This window comes from Pecten maximus, chromosome 1, assembly GCF_902652985.1.
Source record: "Pecten maximus chromosome 1, xPecMax1.1, whole genome shotgun sequence".
Lineage (NCBI taxonomy): Eukaryota > Metazoa > Mollusca > Bivalvia > Pectinida > Pectinidae > Pecten > Pecten maximus.
In genome coordinates this window covers 49,006,258-49,028,515 of record NC_047015.1, presented here as the reverse complement: position 1 = coordinate 49,028,515, position 22,258 = coordinate 49,006,258, and the positions used below count along the sequence as shown (strand labels likewise).

At 36.0% G+C, this 22,258-nt stretch overlaps 3 protein-coding genes across 3 annotated transcripts; 2 read left to right on the top strand and 1 right to left on the bottom strand.

Moving 5' to 3' along the window:
- Positions 1-134: 134 nt before the first annotated feature.
- Positions 135-1,167, bottom strand: LOC117336623 (protein singed-like). The gene has a single exon (XM_033897238.1). The coding sequence runs from the start codon at positions 1,009-1,011 to the stop codon at positions 136-138; it is 876 nt and encodes a 291-aa protein (XP_033753129.1). The 5' UTR covers positions 1,012-1,167; the 3' UTR covers position 135.
- A 3,677-nt stretch (positions 1,168-4,844) lies between these two features.
- Positions 4,845-12,524, top strand: LOC117336604 (RNA demethylase ALKBH5-like). Its single transcript, XM_033897218.1, has 3 exons — positions 4,845-5,544; positions 6,311-6,391; positions 6,631-12,524. Exons 1-3 carry the CDS (start codon positions 4,847-4,849, stop codon positions 7,016-7,018), a joined length of 1,167 nt encoding a protein of 388 aa, XP_033753109.1. The 5' UTR covers positions 4,845-4,846; the 3' UTR covers positions 7,019-12,524.
- Positions 12,525-15,293: 2,769 nt separating this feature from the next.
- On the top strand, positions 15,294-21,896 carry LOC117336593. The gene is made up of 6 exons (XM_033897208.1): positions 15,294-15,428; positions 15,813-15,957; positions 18,496-18,986; positions 19,637-19,720; positions 20,496-20,599; positions 21,366-21,896. Exons 1-6 carry the CDS (start codon positions 15,338-15,340, stop codon positions 21,537-21,539), a joined length of 1,089 nt encoding a protein of 362 aa, XP_033753099.1. The 5' UTR covers positions 15,294-15,337; the 3' UTR covers positions 21,540-21,896.
- Positions 21,897-22,258: the final 362 nt, after the last annotated feature.

Here is a 22,258-nt window from a genome sequence, read left to right as displayed (position 1 = left end):
AGTATGGAGAACTATTCGTGTACGTGTGCTAGTTCCATATATCTGCTATAATGGGGGATTATTGGGGTAATCGTATTTTACAATACATGCAGTAGTTTTAACAAATATATTTAGCTAGAAAATAGCGTAGTGTATTTAATGTGTACCTTGTTTGACGGATATCATCTTGCCTGCATCTGATATAAACACAACTTGTGGATGACAATCCTCAATGACAAATAGCTCATCCTTCGTGACAGCCGTATTCCGTGCTTTCATGGTCCTCGAATGACCGGCAGTCTTAAGGTAGCGCTGTTGGCAGTCCTTGAACGCCAAACGAACTCTTTCCTTTCCAGAATGGATTTCAAGTGTGAATTTTGATTCATCTGTACATTCTTCGGACAATGTCCCGTCGTTAGTTAGATATCTGTCGTCACTAGTTTTCAGGGCATATTTTCCTTCATGGAATTCCAAAACAATAAGAGACGGTGCACCCCAGGGAATGGTTTCTGAAAACTGCAATTCGTCATTGCAGAGCTGAACGTACCGACTGTCATGTTGGATATTCACTTGAGGGTGGATCGATAGTTGGACGGTCCAGTACTCCAAGTTTGTTGGTTTCCCCTCATTAAAACACTTCACTTCGTCCTTCTTCTCGGGATCAGTGCCGAGAAGTCCGTTGGACTTAACATTACGAAACGCCCAAAGACCGGAATACTCCCCATCGCCATACTCAACGACAAACTTGCACTCATCCTCCTTTTCCTTCAGCGTGACATTACCGTGTCTGTCTTTGAATATGTAGGTATCATCTGTTGTTTGTGGACTTTTGAGATAAATCACCCCTTCATTAACTGTGTCATGTTCGATGGTCCAGATTTGTTTTTTCTTCAAATTTGAACCGGTGATATTCAATTTACCGAAACTCTCTGCGGTAAGATATTTCGTATGGCAATTCAATAATCCAACTTTCCATGACATTTCCGAAACAGTTCCCTTACTGTGCCCGTTAATTCCATTTGTTTGCGACATCGTGGAACAGAAGTATAAAATCCAGTACGCGAGACAGCAACAAAATACGAGCTACCGCATTCACTGCACAACCAGCACTGCCTATCGCTAGTGCCCACTTCCGTACGAACGACTTTCCGCGCAGCCTGTCTACTGCTGTCTGATATCAAGGCTTGTGCCGCGCCTCAATATTGTATAGTATTCAGGGACAATCACTCTGCTGATTGGTCAATGGCTTGAAACGCTTCATCTATTTCACATGCATTTGTCTTTTGTTAGCTTGGGCTACAGTTCAGTCATGCGTTGAAAAAGTCCACCAAGTAAAAGCTCAATACACAAACGATTACTACTACTAGTAGTAACAACAAAATGTCTCGTGTACCTCTATCGGTAACACATTTTATTACTGGTAAAAATGTAGCAGAAAACCCAAAGGAAAAAGATATGATGACTGATAGCTATGGTCAGAGACGTAGAAGATATTTATTTATCATGATATTGGAAAAATAAATAACATAAACTGAATATCAAAATATTAAAATAAATTAAATCAAAATGAAATAAGACAACACATACATTGTATGTGTACGGATACATTCGTGGATCAACATATGCCCATCTATACAGACATCATAATGTTAGAATATCATAGCGGAGGCAAACCCGTTAGTATACCATCGACGGTGTCCTGAAAAGTCACGTTGAGTTTGTGTCCTCTGGTCGCAAGCCGAAGCAAAATACAATATACAGGTAGACATTTTTGGAGGACATGCGTCCGGTGATCTGTCCCAAAAGGTCTAGCATTTGGTGTAGGGGTGACATGAAAATCGGGCTAGGTTTTTTTTATCAAGCAGGTGTGTAGTTGGTTGACTAGGTTCAATATCTGCGCTTCAACTTGGTTTCATACAAGACCACAAGAGTTGTCCCCCTTTGACGTAATTCTGATTAGATTCACTATTGCGATGGGTCTCATTACGAATTCGTGGTTAGCAAACCCCTTGAGTAATTATATAACAGGAAATACTCTAATAAAATGTTATTTCAATAAAATAAAGTATGGAATTTGAACTGATCGAGGACATCTTCACAAACCGAAGGTGGTTTCACGTATACTCGCTTCGTCTGTCAACACACCCGATATATATTGTCGTTAATTCATCAAAATAGTAAAATGTTAGTAGTTAATATTATCTGATATAGAATATTTAGCATATGAATATCAAGTTATATCTATAACTGAAACTCATCTTGACTCAAACTATGGAAATTTAGATTCAAAAATAGAAGGGCTTTATGAACCTATACGACTTGATAGAAACAGCTAAAGTGGTGATGTGATGGTTTATGAATCTAATGAAAGTCACTACAATAGAAGACGAGATTTGGAATTTAACAGTGGTGAAGTAATCTGGTTAGAATTAATCACTGAAAAAATTACTGTATTATTGAATACAATTTATCGCCCGCCGGACATATCAAGCGCTCTTTTTTGGGACGAATTTCATAATTATATTGATAAGGGATTTTCTTCCTGTTCCAATATAGTGGTGGCCGAGTGGTTAAGGTGGCCGACACTTTATCACTAGCCCTCCACCACTGGGTTGCGAGTTCGAAACCTGAGTGGGGCAGTTGCAAGGTACTGACCGTAGGCCGGTGGTTTTTCTCCGGGTACTCCGGCTTTCCTCCACCTCCAAAACCTGGCACGTCCTTAAATGACACTGGCTGTTAATAGGACGTTAAACAAAAACAAACCAAACAAACCAAACCAATATAGTAATACAAGGCGATATCAATGTTGATATTCTTTCTGTAACTAATATTAAACTCCGTGATATTGTCATGCTCTTTAACTTGACCAATGTAATAACGGAACCAACACGTATTACTACAAATACTAGTACTCTGATTAACCTTGTTCTTGTTAGTGACAATGTTAAATGTTTTGCCGGTTGCCAGTGAAATTAGGGATCTCTCCGCCACTGATGAACGAAGCTTGTGAATTATTTACATCTAATTTCTTAAAATTTGCTAAAACTAGTATACCAATGAAAAAAAGTGACTATTAGAAAAAGTGATAAACCTTGGTTTACATCCGAACTAAGACTTGAAATTGGAAAAAGAAATATATTTTACAATACATTACGAAAAATAAAAATATTAATAATTAAAAAAAAATTAAAGATCAAAGGAATAAAGTGAACAACATGAAAAATCAAGCTAAGTTATCCTTCTTCGTTAATGTTAATGGTTTGATAGATTTACTAGATGCTTCTGATTCAAAATCTTACTGGCGACTTATGTGCCGATTGATTGGGAAATCAGCAAGCTCAGAAACTTTTCCTACACTGTATAACCCTGACAATAATTCATTAGTACATGTACTAGATAACCCTAGTTTCCAATCCCGCTGTAATTCATCAATTTATGCAATAACAATTACCAGAACCAATATTCTTGATATTCTGAAAACTTTGAAATTGAACAAGGCAACAGGGGTTGATTTTATAAGTCATAACATGTTTAAATACACTGCAAAAACAGTTTGTGAACCGCTTCATTTATTATTTAATCGTTCACTAATGGCATTGCGATATTTAGCAAAAATCAAACGCCACGGAAAATCGAATACTAGATTATCTCCCTCTAGTTTGAAAATTAGAAACAGACATATCCTGGAGACCAAAATCATAAACCGCTTTTTAATTTATAATTCTAATATTCTAGAGACAGGTTGCCAGTCTAAGACCCGAGTTTCCCGGAACTCTGCATCGAGTTTTGAATGGTGGCACCGGTTAAATAACGTTAATATTGTCGAAAGTATCCACAATATCTAATGCTTATCAAATGGCTTAATTTTGTAGTGTGCATTCCTTTCGTTAGTTTAACATTCGGTTTTTGAAGGCTGATTCTTTTCTGAATTTTTACTTTGACATTCCGAAATTTTGGCCCCCAGACCCCTCGCCAAAAATAAATTCGACTCGCGCCTACGGCGCTCGCATTACCAGTCTAAATTCCTTGATCCGCGCCTGATACGGACCATCGCAAACTCTAGCTTATCAACGAGTCCTGTAATATGTTATACAATGTCTAACGTGACCAGTTGTGTCTTTTACACGTATAACTCACATTTGTAATAAAATATTCGTTTAATCAAGTAAAATCATCCATGATATTAAATCTCAATTCGTTTATTACTTTAAACGTTACGGTTGGAATTATGAGTACATATCTTCAATACATACATGACCGATAATTACATAAAATGCAGACAAATGGTAGGTGACTCGCCCAAGAGCAATTCGTCTTTATTTCGGGTCTGAAAATGATTATCATCTTTGTGAATCAAAGGGATTTGACCCAATGAGAATCAGTTGCGCTAAGTCCCTCTGGGTTGAACAATGCAATCACCCATGGTTTGTCCAAGCAGTAAAACTAACCAGTATATATATTGGCTACATGTTTTCTGATCATCGAGTAATTTTCAGGAAAAAAAATGACCCAGTTTCATCTATTCTATATTCCTTAACTTATTCAATATTTCCTCATAAAAGCATTACAGAAATGCCCATAACTAGATCTACCTGTTCTTTTTAAAATACATTTGTACTTAAGATTTCAAATTAAATGAATAATTATATATAAATGGTCGCTCTGTTAAAAGATACAATTCGTAATTGTCGTGTCAATTAGATATATATAGACCAAGAAAAACTTCATCACGAAAAATTGTTTCTTGACACCTTTCAGATGATTCGCGCGACGTGAAAACGTCTGCTGGAAACGTCAAAACCACGTGCCGGTTTTCCCGCGAGATGTGTGTTTATATCAGGGAATTGTGGGAGATTTCACAGGGAAGATGGCCGACTCATACCGAGATTTGCGGCACAAGTTGCAGTCACCACACTATCGCTCTGTGGAATATGGCAAAAGAAGAGAATCGGATTCCAAGCGTAAACACTACGGTTCAGAGAAATATAATTCACCTCGTTACAGACACGATAAGCATGAACTGTCACGTGAAGACGAATTGCGTAAAGTAAATGCTGGTATCCAGCAACGTAGCTTGTTTTCATCGGAAGAGTGCAAACTTATTGAGGACAAAATTGACTCTGTTGTTAAGCATGCCAGGCATGGTGACTATAAAGAACACACGGTTGATAGGGCACCTCTAAGAAATAAATATTTCTTTGGGGAGGGATACACATATGGGTCACAACTTGCCAAAAAAGGCCCTGGGATGGAAAGATTGTATCCAAAGGGCGAAGTGGACGAAATCCCGGACTGGATTTTAAAACTGGTAGTTAAGCCGATGTATGATGCCAAAATAATACCGTCTGGGTTCTTCAATAGTGCTGTCATCAATGACTACTTGCCCGGGGGATGCATCGTCTCCCACATTGACCCCCCTCACATTTTTGACAGACCTATCGTATCTGTCTCGTTTTTCAGTGACAGTGTTCTCAGCTTTGGATGCAGGTTTTCGTTTCGCCCAATAAGAGTGTCAAAGCCAGTATTATGCCTACCTGTGAAGAAAGGCCATGTCACACTCATTAGGTAATACTTGTAATTAGTTTACATATGTAATTATTCGGTAATACTTTTAATTAGATTACGTATGTAATTTCATAACTGCCGCTCTGACAGCGAATCCATATGTCGCTGAATTGCATTTTAAAGAGGGCTTATAGTCTAGCTAGTTGTATATATATCAAGGTAATACTTTTTTTCTGAGCTTCCATGACTGGCTAGGGACCAATTCTTTCCAACAGACATATATGTTTCACATAAAACATGTCTGCTGATGCATGACCCTGTACAAGATTTATCTACCAAAAATAAAAGTTTGTTCCTTCGCACAGTCTCCAACACATGTTACATGCCAATTGGCGAGGATTGGTTGCCAACCAGTAGGAATTTTATAGACACCTGTAATGTGCTGCAAGGTATATATAAGGTAACGGTATGGTGTCATTGACTTTTACCATTCGGTCTGTACAGGACCCCGACAGCTCAATCAGTTAAAGCATCGGCCATGTAACCTTGGATGAAGATCAGTCATGCATGGTTCTAGGTTCCCTACCTGCATGGGTTTGTGTTTCTCAGGAAGCTGAAAAACTGGCCGTGGTTGTGTCCTTGGGCAAGACACTTTACCCTAATTGCTTGGATGGCATGTGACAAGTATCCCTAATGTTCATTGAGATGGTCACTAACTACTACAAGAAGACCCCAACCTCAAAATAACCCTAGCTGTTCACATGGTGATTAACCAATCAAACAAATTATTTTTAAAAGTTTGAATATTTTTAATTTCAATTTGCAGTGATTATGCCGCTGATCAGATAACACATTGTATTCGGCCACAAGATATTGTTGAGAGAAGGGCTGTTATCATTCTAAGGCGGTGAGTATTATGTGTAGAATTCTTCTGCATTCAACTAGATTTGATTGATTGTTCTTTACATTACCACTGTAATAAGTCAATCTCATGGCCCTTCTCAAGTTTTGTTTATATTTGCATATATTTTAAAGGTCATCTCTCAAAGTAAATAATCCAAACATCTAATTAGTAAAGACTGCCTTTGGGGGAATGGCTAATATTAATGTAACCTCCTGGTCATTTTGTTTTTTATTATATTTCAGAGTTTTTCCAGATGCACCTCGACTCGAGTCATCTGGCTCTGTTGAACGACCATTATCTCGTAAACGACGTAGGGAGCGTTCCCCATCCTCTTCCTCATCATCAGATGCAGAATCTGCTGGCAGTGGCTCGGAGGAACAACAAGAAAACAACACTAAGGAAAATGAGGATGAGAAAAAATCTCCAACACAAACATACTACCATAGGGCAACAAAGAACTCGACTCGAGTTTACAGGCATCACCACTTCAGCAATAGTGAGAGTGAACATTCAGACACTGAAAATGGTGATACGAAATCTCCTGTTAAAAAGTCTAAGCACAAGCATAAGATGAAGAAGAAGAAAAGTCACAAAGTGGGGAAGGTGTCCAAACGAAGCAAGAGGTCCTAAGTTGTGGGAGGGAAATGCCTTGAACTAGATTTACAATATTATATAAAGATGGGAGGTTTATCTGCAATGTGCCAATGATTACCGATGCAAAGATTTGTGAATATTGTTATCAAAGATTATTTAGTTGAGTTGGTTGCTTATTATGAATGTAAATCCATGTATTTCAGTATATTTGTATCTACAATGTGAAACATTTGATACATTTTTTTTTTGTTTTAACAAAATGTTCTAAGTTTATGGAAACGTGATTGCTGGTAGGGTAAATGGAATGCCAACAGCTTCTGTGTTTGTTAAGAACTGAATTATCAACATTATAACATCCAGTTAAATTTTTTTTTCATTCCTTTTGTGATATTTGGTCATCAAAACTCACAGATGTCAAACTAAATTAGCAGGGAAAAAGTAAATTGGCCAGTGAAAACGTTGAATTCTCAATATTTTTTGTTAATATTCGTAGTAACTAGGTGTGCTGTTTCAGTGTTGCATCAGAAGACAAAGTGTGGGAAATGAACTTGTTGAAGGAAATTAACTTGTTTCAACGCCCAATATTTAGACAGGTAGATTGATGTATACAGATAATACAGTGACTTTAAGTCACTTGACTTTTGATCTCTCTGGGTATGATTCTCACTTGCTTAGGAGTCTTCTTGTAAAGAGATTATAAAAATATGGTATGTATAGTAAAAAAAAAAATTTAACCAATGGCAGCTGGTGTTAAAGAAAAAAATTGCGACCCTTCACGAAAAAATTGATATGGAATTTTTCAACTATTATGCAATTTGAGCAAGCAGCCTATGGAAGGGGAGACAACTCATATTGAAGAAAATTGAGTGGAAATATATTTGGAATTTGTTTAAAAGGTAATCATATGGATAATGCTATATCTTTGAACAGTCACAGATAAAGTTTTAAGAAAGCTAAATACAACCCATTTTGGAATTATCTAATTTTTGCAGCATTTGAACATTGATTAGAAATTATCATTTATGAGACCTCATAAAAGATCTGACTATTGAATTTCTATAAACGTATGTAATACATTAATTAAAGTGGCTATTACTGTAAAAATAATTTTTGGAAAATATTTCGAGGAGTAATATTTTTAACAAGTATATCATAAAATTGAGACTTCCCTTCATGGTGAAAATTAAAACCATGTTTTTTTAATACCTAAATCAGTGCAAAACAACAATTTGGTAGGTTACCGCTTGTAAGCAGAACGCTATGTGGATTCGTCACTTGCATCCTTTTGACTCCGTTAGGTTTTCTCTATGTAACATCCTATACAAATGTCAACCAAGGTAAACAGCATTTTGAAGCTCATAAATTATATATAGAATATTCTTTATGGTACAGGCGCATGCATCTCTATCTTCAACCAATTTCACTATTTATAAGAGGAAATCATCTTTTAATGAGTACGAATTCTAGTTATAGTTGCTTTAATGTTTCTTATATTGATAGATTATTCATTATTTGTAAAAATGAAAGTTAAAGCCGATACAATTGAAGTTTTCAGTTTATGAAATTGGACAAGATGTCAACAAACATGTCTGGTTTGTATGTATACTTCCCTGTCAGTTAATCTTCATCTCATTTTAAATAAGTTATAAATCGTTAGCAGGCATTGCACATTGCTTTATTATCCAGAGAAAGACACAAATGATGATTAGTTGCCTTCATTTTATTATTCAGCACAGAAATTTTATGTTTTAATTCCAAACAGTACTTGATTGGTTTTTAGTGCTTTGATAGTTACACTATTATGATGTTAGTTATTCATTCACACTGCTTTTTACTCATTGATTGAAGCTTAAAAGAAATGATAAATAAGTTTTGAGATTTCTTTAGTTAGTAAAGACCCCGAGTTGATTATGATCAGAACATCAGACATTATGCTCTACTAGCACCTGAGTTTACAGTTCACAATAACATTTGTATAGGAACTAGAATGGGCTGAACACCGGCAGGGCTCATATGGCACCTATTTTAGTGGCCATGGCGCCTTATATTCACCTTTGGCAACCAGTATTAACCTGTAAGGCGCCAGCATGGCCCCTAAAAAATTGTGTAAATTTGCTGTCATGTTGATCTTTCAAGGGTTGCAGTCAATGTTAAAATGATGTTTAGAATCGATAAAGTTACGGAGAGATGTTATACTGTACTAAAGAATTAAATATTTTTTTTAAAGTTAAGACAACTTAGCCGGCTACCAACTTTTTCCAATTGGCACCTAGATTTTATGACTTGGTAGCCAAATATGCCACCTGGTCAAAATATCGACTTTGAGCCCTGACCGGTGGTCGTGTAGCTCAAATGCTTACAAGTGTCCGTCTATAGTTCCGAGGTCCTAGAGTTGAGTTCCGGTCTGCTTATTTTTCCTCTCCAGTTACACATACATTTGTATATATGTGCATTTGATTTTCATTGCTACCTTGTTGATTAAGAGAAATTATAAAAACAATGTTATTGGATCTGTGTTAGTTTTAAATGTAGCCAGGATAAGGTGTAAGTCAGTACTTGTTATCAGCTTCTCATCTTATATAATTCTACAATTGATGAAAATACACTGTTCCAGCTTATAGTCTTTAATTATTTTGATTGATTTTACTTGTTTTTAAAATATACATGGTGCATTTTCTGTTGTAATTATATGTTGGTATGTGTGATGGCTTCAGGAACTTAAACCCTTCAAAAGAGTAATTATATGTTGGTATGTGTGATGGCTTCAGGAACTTAAATCCTTCAAAAAAGACGAATAACAAATTTCAGTTGCTGTATACTTCAGATTTCTGTGCTTACTGCCTTACTGTAGAAGACCTTTTTACCATTCGTTTTAAACAAGCACTATCCTAAGGTTGAAACATCTCCTGTAACATTTGTATATTATTTTGGAAAATGGGCAGTTTTTCTTGCCTGTTCTAGTATTTCATTAAGAGCTGAAAGTATTATTTATATACATGTACATGTATATGTACCCAACTATTTTTACCAAGGAGGAAAAGTGATGTGTATGCTAGGTCATGATGGCCTAAAAGCAGTCACACAACTGCAAAATGCATCACACAGACTCCGTTTCCACTCTGTAAGTGCCTGAATATCTGTAAGTTTTCCCCCCAGGTTATTTGCAACATGAACGCTTGGCAATTGTTTTGTATATAGAACCAAAACTAATGTCCATGTTATCATTTCTATGTGATACTGTGACTGCAATAATCAATATTGCTACATTTTATAATGGACCACAGTGTTTCTGTGAAATGTCTTCTGTCTGTAACAAATTGATACTGAGAGTAAAAGAGGGGAAAGCTTTCACAAATTGCTGAGTTTCGGTTATGCTACTTAAATTCACTCATTTTGATACTTAAACTATCTTGTATTCTAATATTCTTAGTTTTCAGGTTAAATATGTATTGGATAAACGAAAATAACATATACAGAGTGTATTTCACTATTAGAAATTTGCAGATCAAGGTCAAATTTTGAAGTAGAGATTGCTAAATGTACTCAAATAATCTAGGGGCTTTTGTCTAAAATTTCAGGATTAATAGGTAAATTTACAGGTAGATGGATGACTAATAGGACCTGAATGTGTATTGTGATTATGCTAGATAACTAGTAACAGGAAATGATTTGTTTGATTTCTATCACAAACATATTTTTCGTGCCATAATTCATCTAAAGCTAATTCTTGCCTTTGAAAGCATCAGAGGAATCTTGAGGAGCTTTTGGCAGTTTTTTCAAGTAGGGGTGCCCCCTTTATGTGTCAAATTTGCTTTCTTACCAGGTGTATGCATTTTTATGTTGTTTTAAAGGGATTGGTATACGTATTGCTCACTGATAAATTATTCACGTGTGGTTTATATATAATCTGATTAAAGTGCAAATCATCATTAAACACTATGTAATGACTTCATTACATAGCTGATATTGATGGTCTGCATTCAGTCTGATTGGTGTGATTTTCAATAATGATGGGAGATTGTCGAAACATTATGATTTGATATTTTCTCATCTGCATATTTCTACATCGGTTAATTTGAAGAAAAATATCAGGTGTAAATTGTTTGCTTTGAAATGAAGCGGTGTCGGGTGGGAAACCACACTATGTTACAAAGACACAAGTGTTACTGTTTTGTATTTTGTCCAATAAGAGGGGAAATACATACCTGTTGAGCGTTTTCTTATTTTAATTCTAGTAGAATTGTTACATAGAAATAAAAAAGTTAAATTTTGTTTTATTTAAAATGTTTATGAAGTTGTATGTGTTGAAGGATATGTAAACAATATTTTTGTTGAAACTTGGATTGTTTATTTTCATTTCATTTCTTGTTATGAATCATGTATATTTCTCAAAACACGTATATATGCAGTAATTACATTAGATATGTGCATATGCAGTTTGGTCTGGTAATTGTAATAATTTACCAGAGAATTTAATGTAAAGGAAAGCATTTGGGTTGATGGGCATTTTTTTCCAATTTGCATCCAATAGCAGAGGAAGGATGTTCTTACCATTCCTCGTTTTTCTCTGCAGAGATAATTCGTTTGTCTTCATCCCAAATTAATCCATTATTGCATGTAATTTGTTGTTTTAAAAGTCTTCTTTCAAACATCTCCACTGCATTCTTTTTCACTATGATCTTTTTATACAGTATTTTTTATTTTCACATTATCGTTTACAAACACAGTCGGTATTTTCACGTATGTTAAACTGTATTAATGTCAAGTGTTGCCCTCATGTTTGGGAAGAATTCTCATTAATCAGAGTGATCTCCCCTCTCTCACTGCTGTGGAGGCTGTTGAAGAGAGCCGAGTACATGAAGCAGATCTGTTTACATAAAAAACAATACATGTAAGCTTAGGTTTGTTCAGATCATGTTATTATTAACATATAGAAACCAAATTCAATTAATTTATGAGATATTTGAGATGAAAAAAAAAACAAGCACTATTAAACAGGAAATTAAAAGATTTGTGTGGTGTTTGAAACATGAAAATATTAGTCAGTTGTTTATGTTTGCTTTAGTTTTTCTACTTTCCATCTTTTAGTGATTTAATATTTGTATTTAAAATGTCTTCATCTATTCAATATTTTCTTTGGTCAATTCTTAAAACATGTGTCTTTTGTTTGCTGAAGACTTGCTAGGTAGCAGTTCCCAATGAGGGTATCTCATTCAGCTCAGCATCAGTAGTCAGATGTTCTAAATTAGATGCTGACGATGTTGCATTATATTTATACTTGTGGAAGGCATATGCATTAAGAGTTAGCAAATTAAGATTGTTTAAAACATTATGCTCTTTTATTGAAATAATTAGCAATGTCAAGTGTATTGTAAAAAAACAACATGCAAAATTACAAATTAAAATTTATTTTCGGGGTTAAATCTGATAGGATAGAAAATTCTCCTTTCTAATAATGGACAAAATGCAATTTTTGTTTTAGAACCTGTATGATGTAAAGTTTTAATAAGAGTAAAGTGTCTACCTGTATATACAGTGTAAACCCGACAAAGTGTCTGTACCTGTATATACAGTGTAAACCAGACAAAGTGTCTGTACCTGTATATACAGTGTAAACCCGACACAGTGTCTGTACCTGTATATACAGTGTAAACCAGACAAAGTGTCTACCTGTATATACAGTGTAAACCCGACAAAGTGTCTGTACCTGTATATACAGTGTAAACCCGACACAGTGTCTGTACCTGTATATACAGTGTAAACCCGACAAAGTGTCTACCTGTATATACAGTGTAAACCCGACACAGTGTCTGTACCTGTATATACAGTGTAAACCAGACAGTGTCTGTACCTGTATATACAGTGTAAACCCGACAGTGTCTGTACCTGTATATACAGTGTAAACCTGACACAGTGTCTGTACCTGTATATACAGTGTAAATCAGACAAAGTGTCTACCTGTATATACAGTGTAAACCAGACAAAGTGTCTGTACCTGTATATACAGTGTAAACCCGACACAGTGTCTGTACCTGTATATACAGTGTAAACCTGACACAGTGTCTACCTGTACATGTATATACAGTGTAAACCCGACAGTGTCTGTACCTGTATATACAGTGTAAACCCGACACAGTGTCTGTACCTGTATATACAGTGTAAACCTGACAAAGTGTCTGTACCTGTAGATACAGTGTAAACCAGACAAAGTGTCTGTACCTGTATATACAGTGTAAACCAGACAAAGTGTCTGTACCTGTATATACAGTGTAAACCTGACAAAGTGTCTGTACCTGTATATACAGTGTAAACCCGACAGTGTCTGTACTTGTATATACAGTGTAAACCCGACAGTGTCTGTACCTGTAGATACAGTGTAAACCAGACAAAGTGTCTGTACCTGTATATACAGTGTAAACCCGACAAAGTGTCTGTACCTGTAGATACAGTGTAAACCTGACAAAGTGTCTGTACCTGTATATACAGTGTAAACCTGACAAAGTGTCTGTACCTGTATATACAGTGTAAACCTGACAAAGTGTCTGTACCTGTATATACAGTGTAAACCCGACAAAGTGTCTGTACCTGTAGATACAGTGTAAACCACACAAAGTGTCTGTACCTGTATATACAGTGTAAACCAGACAAAGTGTCTGTACCTGTATATACAGTGTAAACCAGACAAAGTGTCTGTACCTGTATATACAGTGTAAACCAGACAAAGTGTCTGTAGATGCGAAATGGGAGTATTCCATGTAATGGACATCATTATTATAGCCGACAGTTATGCTTGATTTGTTGATAAAGCTATAATACTGCAATTTCTGTTTCTGCACATGCCTATTTTTACACTAGTATTATTTTGTATCCAAGCTACGAGTTGCTGTTATAATAAATGATTAAATAATTGCTATAATATTGAATCACAAGTTGAAAAGAGGCATAGTGATAAATTAAACATTTCATTGTCGTTTATAGAGTTTTATCGTTATTATTTTACTTTGGATGCAAAATTGCTTCACAACCTTATGTTGCAATATTTTATGGGAATCTTATTTTCAAATATACAATATAAGCCACTCCAAGATGGGCAACATTTCTAAATACAATATTCAAATTGTGAATGTTGTATGTCGGCTGTAACACTTTAATTCAGAATGTTGAATAAGTGTATCGAGCTGCACAACTTTTGATATCTGAATGTAGAGTGTCCTATGTCGAGCTGATCAACATTTAAATTCTAAATATTTCTTTCTGTTCATTTATTCCTCATTGAGGAAATACAGTTTGATGATGAATGTTGAGCCAACTTAACACAACTTTGCCAGTTTCATTTAGACAAAATAGTGAGTGAACAACACCGTTAGATTTGAATTAAGTAATATACATGTATATATAATACGTACCGAATAATTAACAAAATTGCACCATACATTCATTAAGAGTATCAAATTTTTCGCAGCTGTTGCACCCAACGTCATGTTCGCGGCTATTACCCAAGTACCAAGCTTGACATACGTGAATATATTTTCTGCAAATAAGCGTACACCACAACAAGGATAGACATGGACTTTTAACAGTAATTAACGATGGTTTTAACGACCCCCCCCCCCCCCCCCCCCTCTGTAAAAAAAAACAAAACAAAAAAATATCCACATGAGAATGGAGACCTAGCCCGTCACCTTGTGAATCCTACATTACTGGCAGCTGTTTGAGATGACATACCCTCTAATTCCCAAGGCACTAGCTTTACATAAAACTACTCGTAAGAATGACTCCTACAGTTTGTAAGCGGTGTATTTCCCAACATCAATTATTTGGTTGACCAATTCTAACCGATCTCGTTGTCGTAATAGGCCTAGTTCTTATCTACCGGTATACTAAATAACCCTCGTCTCTACGACATACCAAAATTGTAAATCGAGTCTGACAGTTTACTGTACTGTAATAATCAAACGATGTGGAGATATATGTCCAAAATCGAGAGCAAACTAGTTGTCCTGTCTGTATATAAAAATTTAGGCCCCTTTCCCGATTAGATGTTGTTTTTTCCTCAATGAAGTCATCAAAATTTCCAAAATCTTTAAACAACGAATTTTCACATAGGGAAACGAAATCCAACAACATCATGCATACGTTTCTCTATGTCCTCCAAATTTTGCTGTAAAAAAAATCATTTTCTAGCCTACCAGAGGGCAATTTCCCAAAAATGACGAAAGAAACCACTGAATCATTGATATCCTGGATGACAAATAATTTTATATCGTAACATTCCTTATCAATATCGTTCGTGCTTATCTCTAGAATGTAGCTATATAGTGGATTCCAGTTACCTAGCGGGCCACTAAAACCAATATGACGACCCTTGTAAGATTGGCTGTTCTCTGTGTGGCTGTTGGAATATGTGCTGGGGCATTAGTTCCATTGGACGACTTTAGTACCACTTGTGAGTAAAAAAATAAAAAATCTTAAATCCTATCAATGAGTTATGGCTAATGAAATATTATTTAACGTAACGTCTGCTTGGTTGGATATATTTGAGATTCTATCAAGATTTGTTTTCCGTGATACCACCATACTGTAGTTAGAGTTTCAGTGTTGGAAGCTACACCAGACAAGTATTACGATGACCAGTTTGACTCTTGTTTTGTTCGTCCTTGTTATTGTCAATTTCTGCTAACTGCAATTGTCCAAAGCCTGTTTTAGAGTTCGATACATTTTTGTGTATATCATCTGTTTACAATCACACAATGTATAACTTTTAATTGTATAATTTCGTCCCACTTTTCCCGAATCTTTGTATACATGCAGCTTCTTTTTCGTTCATCAGCTTTAGACAAACTCGTCAGGAAGAAGTTGATGTTTATGATTGTTAACCAATTGAACGAGACTGTTGAGATACAAGATTCACTTAAACACCAGTGTGAGGTGAAAATTAACTCGTCGATAGATCAATGCAACGCGTGCGCAAAGAGGTATGTGATTATAGGCTCTAATTATTAATCTTTTAATTGTCAATAATTTTTTGTCGTCACAGAAAGAAACAAACTTAATAAGTCAATTCAAGGAGTCTTTTGCAAATTCACAATTATAAAGTGTACGGCTATATTGCCTTGAGAACTCCGTTTTATAGCAAGTGATCTTCTTTTATACCTTCCTTTATAGCAAGTTCTGTCGGGTCAGATGAACCTGAACTGCGAGCTCCCCACCTTTGCAAAGTGATTTTACCATTATAGAACTTTATAGATGACCATTCCCGTTAAATATGCATGAACTGAAAGTAAAACGAAACACAGAAACTGGCTGGTTTACTACGGAAATAAAAAGCTGTTATATGATGTAATAATGGTGTAATTGGACGATAGGGATCCCCTCTGTCATCCGTGAAAATTTCATGCATCCAGGTCTAGCACCTTCGTCAAATTTTAGATTAATCAGAGTTACCCCTCTCAAAATGAATAGCCGTTCTGGGCCCATCAGTATCATGTGTGCCACATGAGATGCGGTGGCTGCACACACTCTTTTTTTTTGGGTGTGCATTGAATTGATCAGGGTATCGGCCCTCCTCATTGGTATACAGCCACATTCTTCATCCATATAATACAGCGCCAATGTCAACTGAGCGACGTTGCTTAGAGGGTTCGACCTACGTCTTACCCTTCTGTCCAGCTCGTCCCATAACTTTTCTGTCAGGTCAGGTCAACCCGAAATTTGACCAGGGTATTTAACGTACATGGATGAAATTTTCACAGACGACAGAGAGGTTCCCTATCTATCACTATCTACACTACTATTACATTCTACAACATGTACCATCTGTCTGTTTCCCGTAGTAAACTGGGCAAGTTCCTTTTTCCATTCAGTATACTTGGGTAAAGTCGAACTATCATATAGACTGGAATACTTTGTCTTATACCGAATAATTTACACCTTGTTTATTGTTTGGTATCACACAGGCTTAGTATGACTGTCACTGAAATGGGGCATGTCGCAAGCCCTAATTTGACAAAAGAGGGTCATCAAAAGCACACGCGGGCAAGTTGAAAAAAAAATCAAGATTTTGTTGTACAAGTCTATGTATTGTTATAAAATTTTCATTAAAGATTTTCTCGGACTTTTCTTTAAAAAACATATTTCATGATCTGAGGAGTTTCTCTGTATAATGTCCATAAAGTGCGCCTGACCTAGTCCTCGTATGTGATTCCTTATCTCTATCCGCCACAACCATGATCTTTATCAGAGGCTCTTTTTGAACTTTCTCACTTCACTAAGATCATAAAGCATAAAATATCCATATACCTTTCGTGATGGTCGGTAATGTTTGGTGTACGGTACAGTGTACAGCACATACTCAGTTTACGATTACCTGGGTACCGCTGGTCGTACTACTAGCAACCATTGTGAATCAAAGTGTTTTCAGATAAATGAGTGATTTGGTTTGGTTTGTTTTGTTTTGTTTAACGTCCTATTAACAGCTAAGGTCATTTAAGGAAGGCCTCCCGTCCGTGCGACATGCATGTGTGTGGTTGGTGCGTATGTGTGTTTTGGGAGGCTGTGGTATGTTCGTGTCAAGTCTCCTTGTGATAGGCCGGAATTTTTGCCGATTTATAGTGCTACCTCACTGAAGCATACTGCCGAAGACACCCAACAGGACACCCCACCCGGTCACATTATACTGACAACGGGCGAACAAGTCGTCCCACTCCTAATATGCTGAGCGCTAAGCAGGGATAGAAACTACCATTTTTAAAGACTGGTATGACTCGGCCAGGGGACAAAACCCAAAACCTTCCTCACAGCGGCGAACGCTCAACTAAACGCCAAAAGTGAGGCATTGTCAAGGAAGACATTAGGAAGAAGAAAGTTGTTAAGAAAGAAGAGAAAAGATAAGATCCCAAATTTAGTCGCCTCTTACGATCATGCAACTGGGGCAGCAGGTACAATTCTTACGCCCTGTCTGCAGTGAAAAGTTATTCATGAACCATTATGTTTAACGAAGCTCCCGTTACTTAACAATAATAATCACAAAATCGACATGGATGAAATCTAACAGTGTCTTCAGTAATACCAAATAATTATATTTCACGAGTGTGGCTAATATTTTGATATTTTTCACGAATGCGCAGACACGAGTGAAAAATATTGAAATATTAACCACGCGCGTGAACTATATTTAAATTGTATTACTGAAGATACTGTAAGCTATTCTATTTATTGCAATTTTATCCCAAAATATACCTGATAAGCTTTTAATTTCCCCATTGTCATTTGCAAGCAGTGTTTTGATTGGTCAAATCATAAAAGTGATAATGATATCAGAGAAGATATTTTCACTTGTGAAAAATATTGTTTATAATGAATATTTTTCACATTATTATATTATACATACATATATAATAAAGTGTTGTATTAGTTTCTATCATAGAAGTTGTATAAAATTTCACATTTTGTAGCCAAATGAACATTTCCATCAAGTTTTCCTAAACTGATAAATATCTTTTTTTTAAACATAGCCAAAACACAGCACCACCAACTGGTGTACTAGGAGCGGTCCTCCCGACTCTGATGAAGCCTGTTGTTCTGGCGGCGGGCGTTGTGAAGGACATCGAAGGAAGTCTTGAGAGTGCAGTAAGTGTACTCGGCGACAAGACAACTGACTTTGTCAAAGACGTTGGCAGTGTCGCTAAACACGCTGGCGACTCTCTCATCGACGGAGTGTCCGATATTACAAACGACGCCCTCCATGGCTTAACCCACTTTGGGGACGAACTGGCTGGTCTGGCCGGAGACCTCGGTCATGGACTGGAGTCTGCTGTCCATGGTCTTGAGTCAGGCACACTTGATTTCGGTAACGCCATCGCTGGTGGTCTCGACAACATTGGGGAACAGCTTGCTCACAGCGCCCAGGGTGCTCTCGATGGAGTCAACCATCTCGGACACCAGATTGAGCACGCCGGAAGTAGCGTCGGCCACGCCATTTCCAATATAGGACACGCTATCGGAGGTCAGTATCAGGTACTTTGCGTTCGCTCTATTTATAGACCGGGAGTTTACGTAACCTCTGGAGAAACGAGGAAACCATCTCTAGAATACCGAAATTGCAACTGTAACGAGAATTAAAATGGTCTCGTTACACATTATTATAATGGTTCACGAATATGACAGAATATCGATATTTTTTGGTCAATCTAATTAAAATCTAGATAGTCATTTTAACTACGTTCATGTTACTAAAATCTAGATAGTCATTTTCAATACGTTCATGAAACGTAGTGAGAATGACCATCTAGATTTTAATTAGATTGTTTTTCGGTATAATCATTGTTGGTGATATTCTGCCATACCATGAAATACACATATTAAGTATATTTCACAGGAAACCAGTTTTTATTGAAAAAAGTCAACCAATTCAACAAAAAGGTTCGAGTCAAAAGCACTGGTAAAAAACTCAATCTTTACTTATAACAACGTTACAAATAACGATAAACATTCCGTCATTGTAATAGGTATCAACGTTATTCTGTCAGTGAGTGTGGGTGACTCTTTAGTAGGTTTTGCTAACAGAGCTGGTGAGAAGTTTATTGATGTTTACTGATAAATGCCGATTGGCTTGGATGTAAATACGTATGCATTATTGCAATAAACATGTTGTAGGTATATTCGGTAAGCGAAGTGCCTGTCCTATCTGTGACACACTCAACACCAAGGCTCGTACTCCAGACGACATTTTGAACGATGGTAAGTATTGTAAACGATAAATAGACTTGGATTGTCGTTCATATCTATATTTACCATTGTATGGCACTGCCACTATATAACCCTACCAATTCAGTTGCGAGTTCACCAGCTTATGAACTGCCAACTGAAATTTGAATTTGAAAATTAAAAAAAAAATCGCACGACAAATAAAAAATCGCAGATGGTAAATATAAACATTGAACGGCTTTCAGTTGGCTTTCATAGTCAATATGAATGCCAACTGGACAGAGACAAATTCAACATGAAGCGCGCTTTCATAGTCAATATGAATGCCAACTGGACAGAGACAAATTCAACATGAATTTGTCTCTGTCCAGTTGGCATTCATATTGACTATGAATGCCAACTGAAAGCCGTTCAATGCTTAACTAATATAGTAATATATACGCATATTATATGTTTTTGTATATTATACTAAGAACATTTCATAAGTGATTATCCTATTTCATGTAATTAATTCCCAACTCGTTTCCATACTTATGCACAACGAATACTTGCACTGATGAATGCTAAACTTTTTAAAGATAGACTTAAACCCTTTTCCAAACCACGGCTTGGCGGTGTCATAATTCTTTCATCATATGAATACTATAAGTGGTATTTTATTAATCCTTTTAAAAATTATTTGGACACTATGACCTTCATCTAGAATTTTGCGTTGAGGAAAAGAAATATTTGATGTAAAATCATATTTTGTTATGAAAGTAAATACATGAATACAGAACGAAGAAAGGTTTTTTAATATTTATTTCAGTTTGTGGTGCCAATGAGATCCACAGACAGCGAGCAGCTACGGCGTTGTTGACCAAAATGAAGGCAATTTACGACACAGCGGTCAGCAAACCCATTGTCACAAAGGTAATACTATATACTATAAACTCGCACCGTATACATTGTATAATGCAATTAAAGTTTAAACATATTTATTGTCAAAACATAGACACGGGATTAGGCACAAGAACAGAAAGAGAAATATCTTCAAAAACAGGGGAAAATTTTGTGGATATGGTTGAAGGCATCTAGCTATGTTTAAAATGTTGTTTAAATGCATTTTTATTTCAATTCACCATCGATATTGTTCATTTATAATTATTGAAGTCGGTTGTAAATCTTGAAAATTACCATTTTATAGTCAAACCATGATCGATCACAAAAAAAATCATGATCGATAGTCATAGTCATAGATAAAAAGACTAATCATCGATTAAATCGATTAAATCGATTAATCGGAACAACACTATTTATTTCTCTCTACAAGGTTTAATATGACCCAACCTTCATTGACGTCAGCAGTTTTATAGTATCGTGGTAGATATATTAAGTCTATCAATATAATTTCCGACAATATCGATTTGATACACAAATTATATCATCACCGGTGAAATTTGTATATAGTCACTAGTGTAATGATAAATCTTTGGTAGGCTATAGGCTATTGACAAAAACAGTCGTACATACTTATTTCAGCGTTTTTGTTTTCCATTTTCTTCGTTTTCAAAAATTATAGATAACGGCTGGTTTCTCATTGAATATTTCACTTTGATATACAGATATTTTTCTCATTCAATATCCTATATATATTATGTATGAAGATGAGTTGAAGGTATCCTTTCGTCCTCATTAGGTTGAATATGACCCCACCTCCATTGACGTAACCAGCGGAGTCGCCTTTAAAACTGTGTACGTGACATATACCATCACCAGTACATCCACGCGCTACCAGAGTCGCGTGCCCCTCCGTATCACCGCCCTCCCTGTCACTGGGGAAGCTTTGGGAGTGGAAATTTTCGGCAAATAGATAAGTTCTAACATGATCTTTCAGCGAATAAAAGCCGAATACGACATTTATTTTAATTTTATTTTCCATCTAACATATTTTGATTTGTAAAACAGTTTCCTATGTGAAATGAAAAATGGCATGTTGAATTTTTTATGAAGATATTTGATATAGGATTATCTGTTACTCAATGGTATTCCAAATTCTATATCTATGTATTGGATATGCATATATATTATATGCATAAATCAACTTTAATCATCTTTTCTTCTTTGATCACTTGCCATCATGTTTTCCAGTTACATCTATTAGAGCGACATGTGTCTGATATGTAATATTTTGTACTTAACTTACGGATTAAAATATGATGAATCCAGATGTAAGATTGTACGAGTTATCTTTCCTTCAATATTAATAGCGATTCGGAAACCGCTCTAACAAGCTGCCGAAAATAAAACATGATACAAGAAATGATCAATGTAATACATATGAAGCAGTGTTTTTCTGCAACAATCAGTAAATATATATCTATATCTATAGTATATAAGAAATTTAAATCTGTCCTTGCGAAGATGAATGTATAAAGAATAACAAAAAAACAGACTTTGCCGCAAGGCCTTTCTGCCCTCTCAGGCTTCTTCAGGCGGACTGAACTTTTGTTTATTTGTACGTTGCTTAGATATGTATGACGTCATCAGTTATATCTATATATATACATACATTTAATTAAATATGCAAAT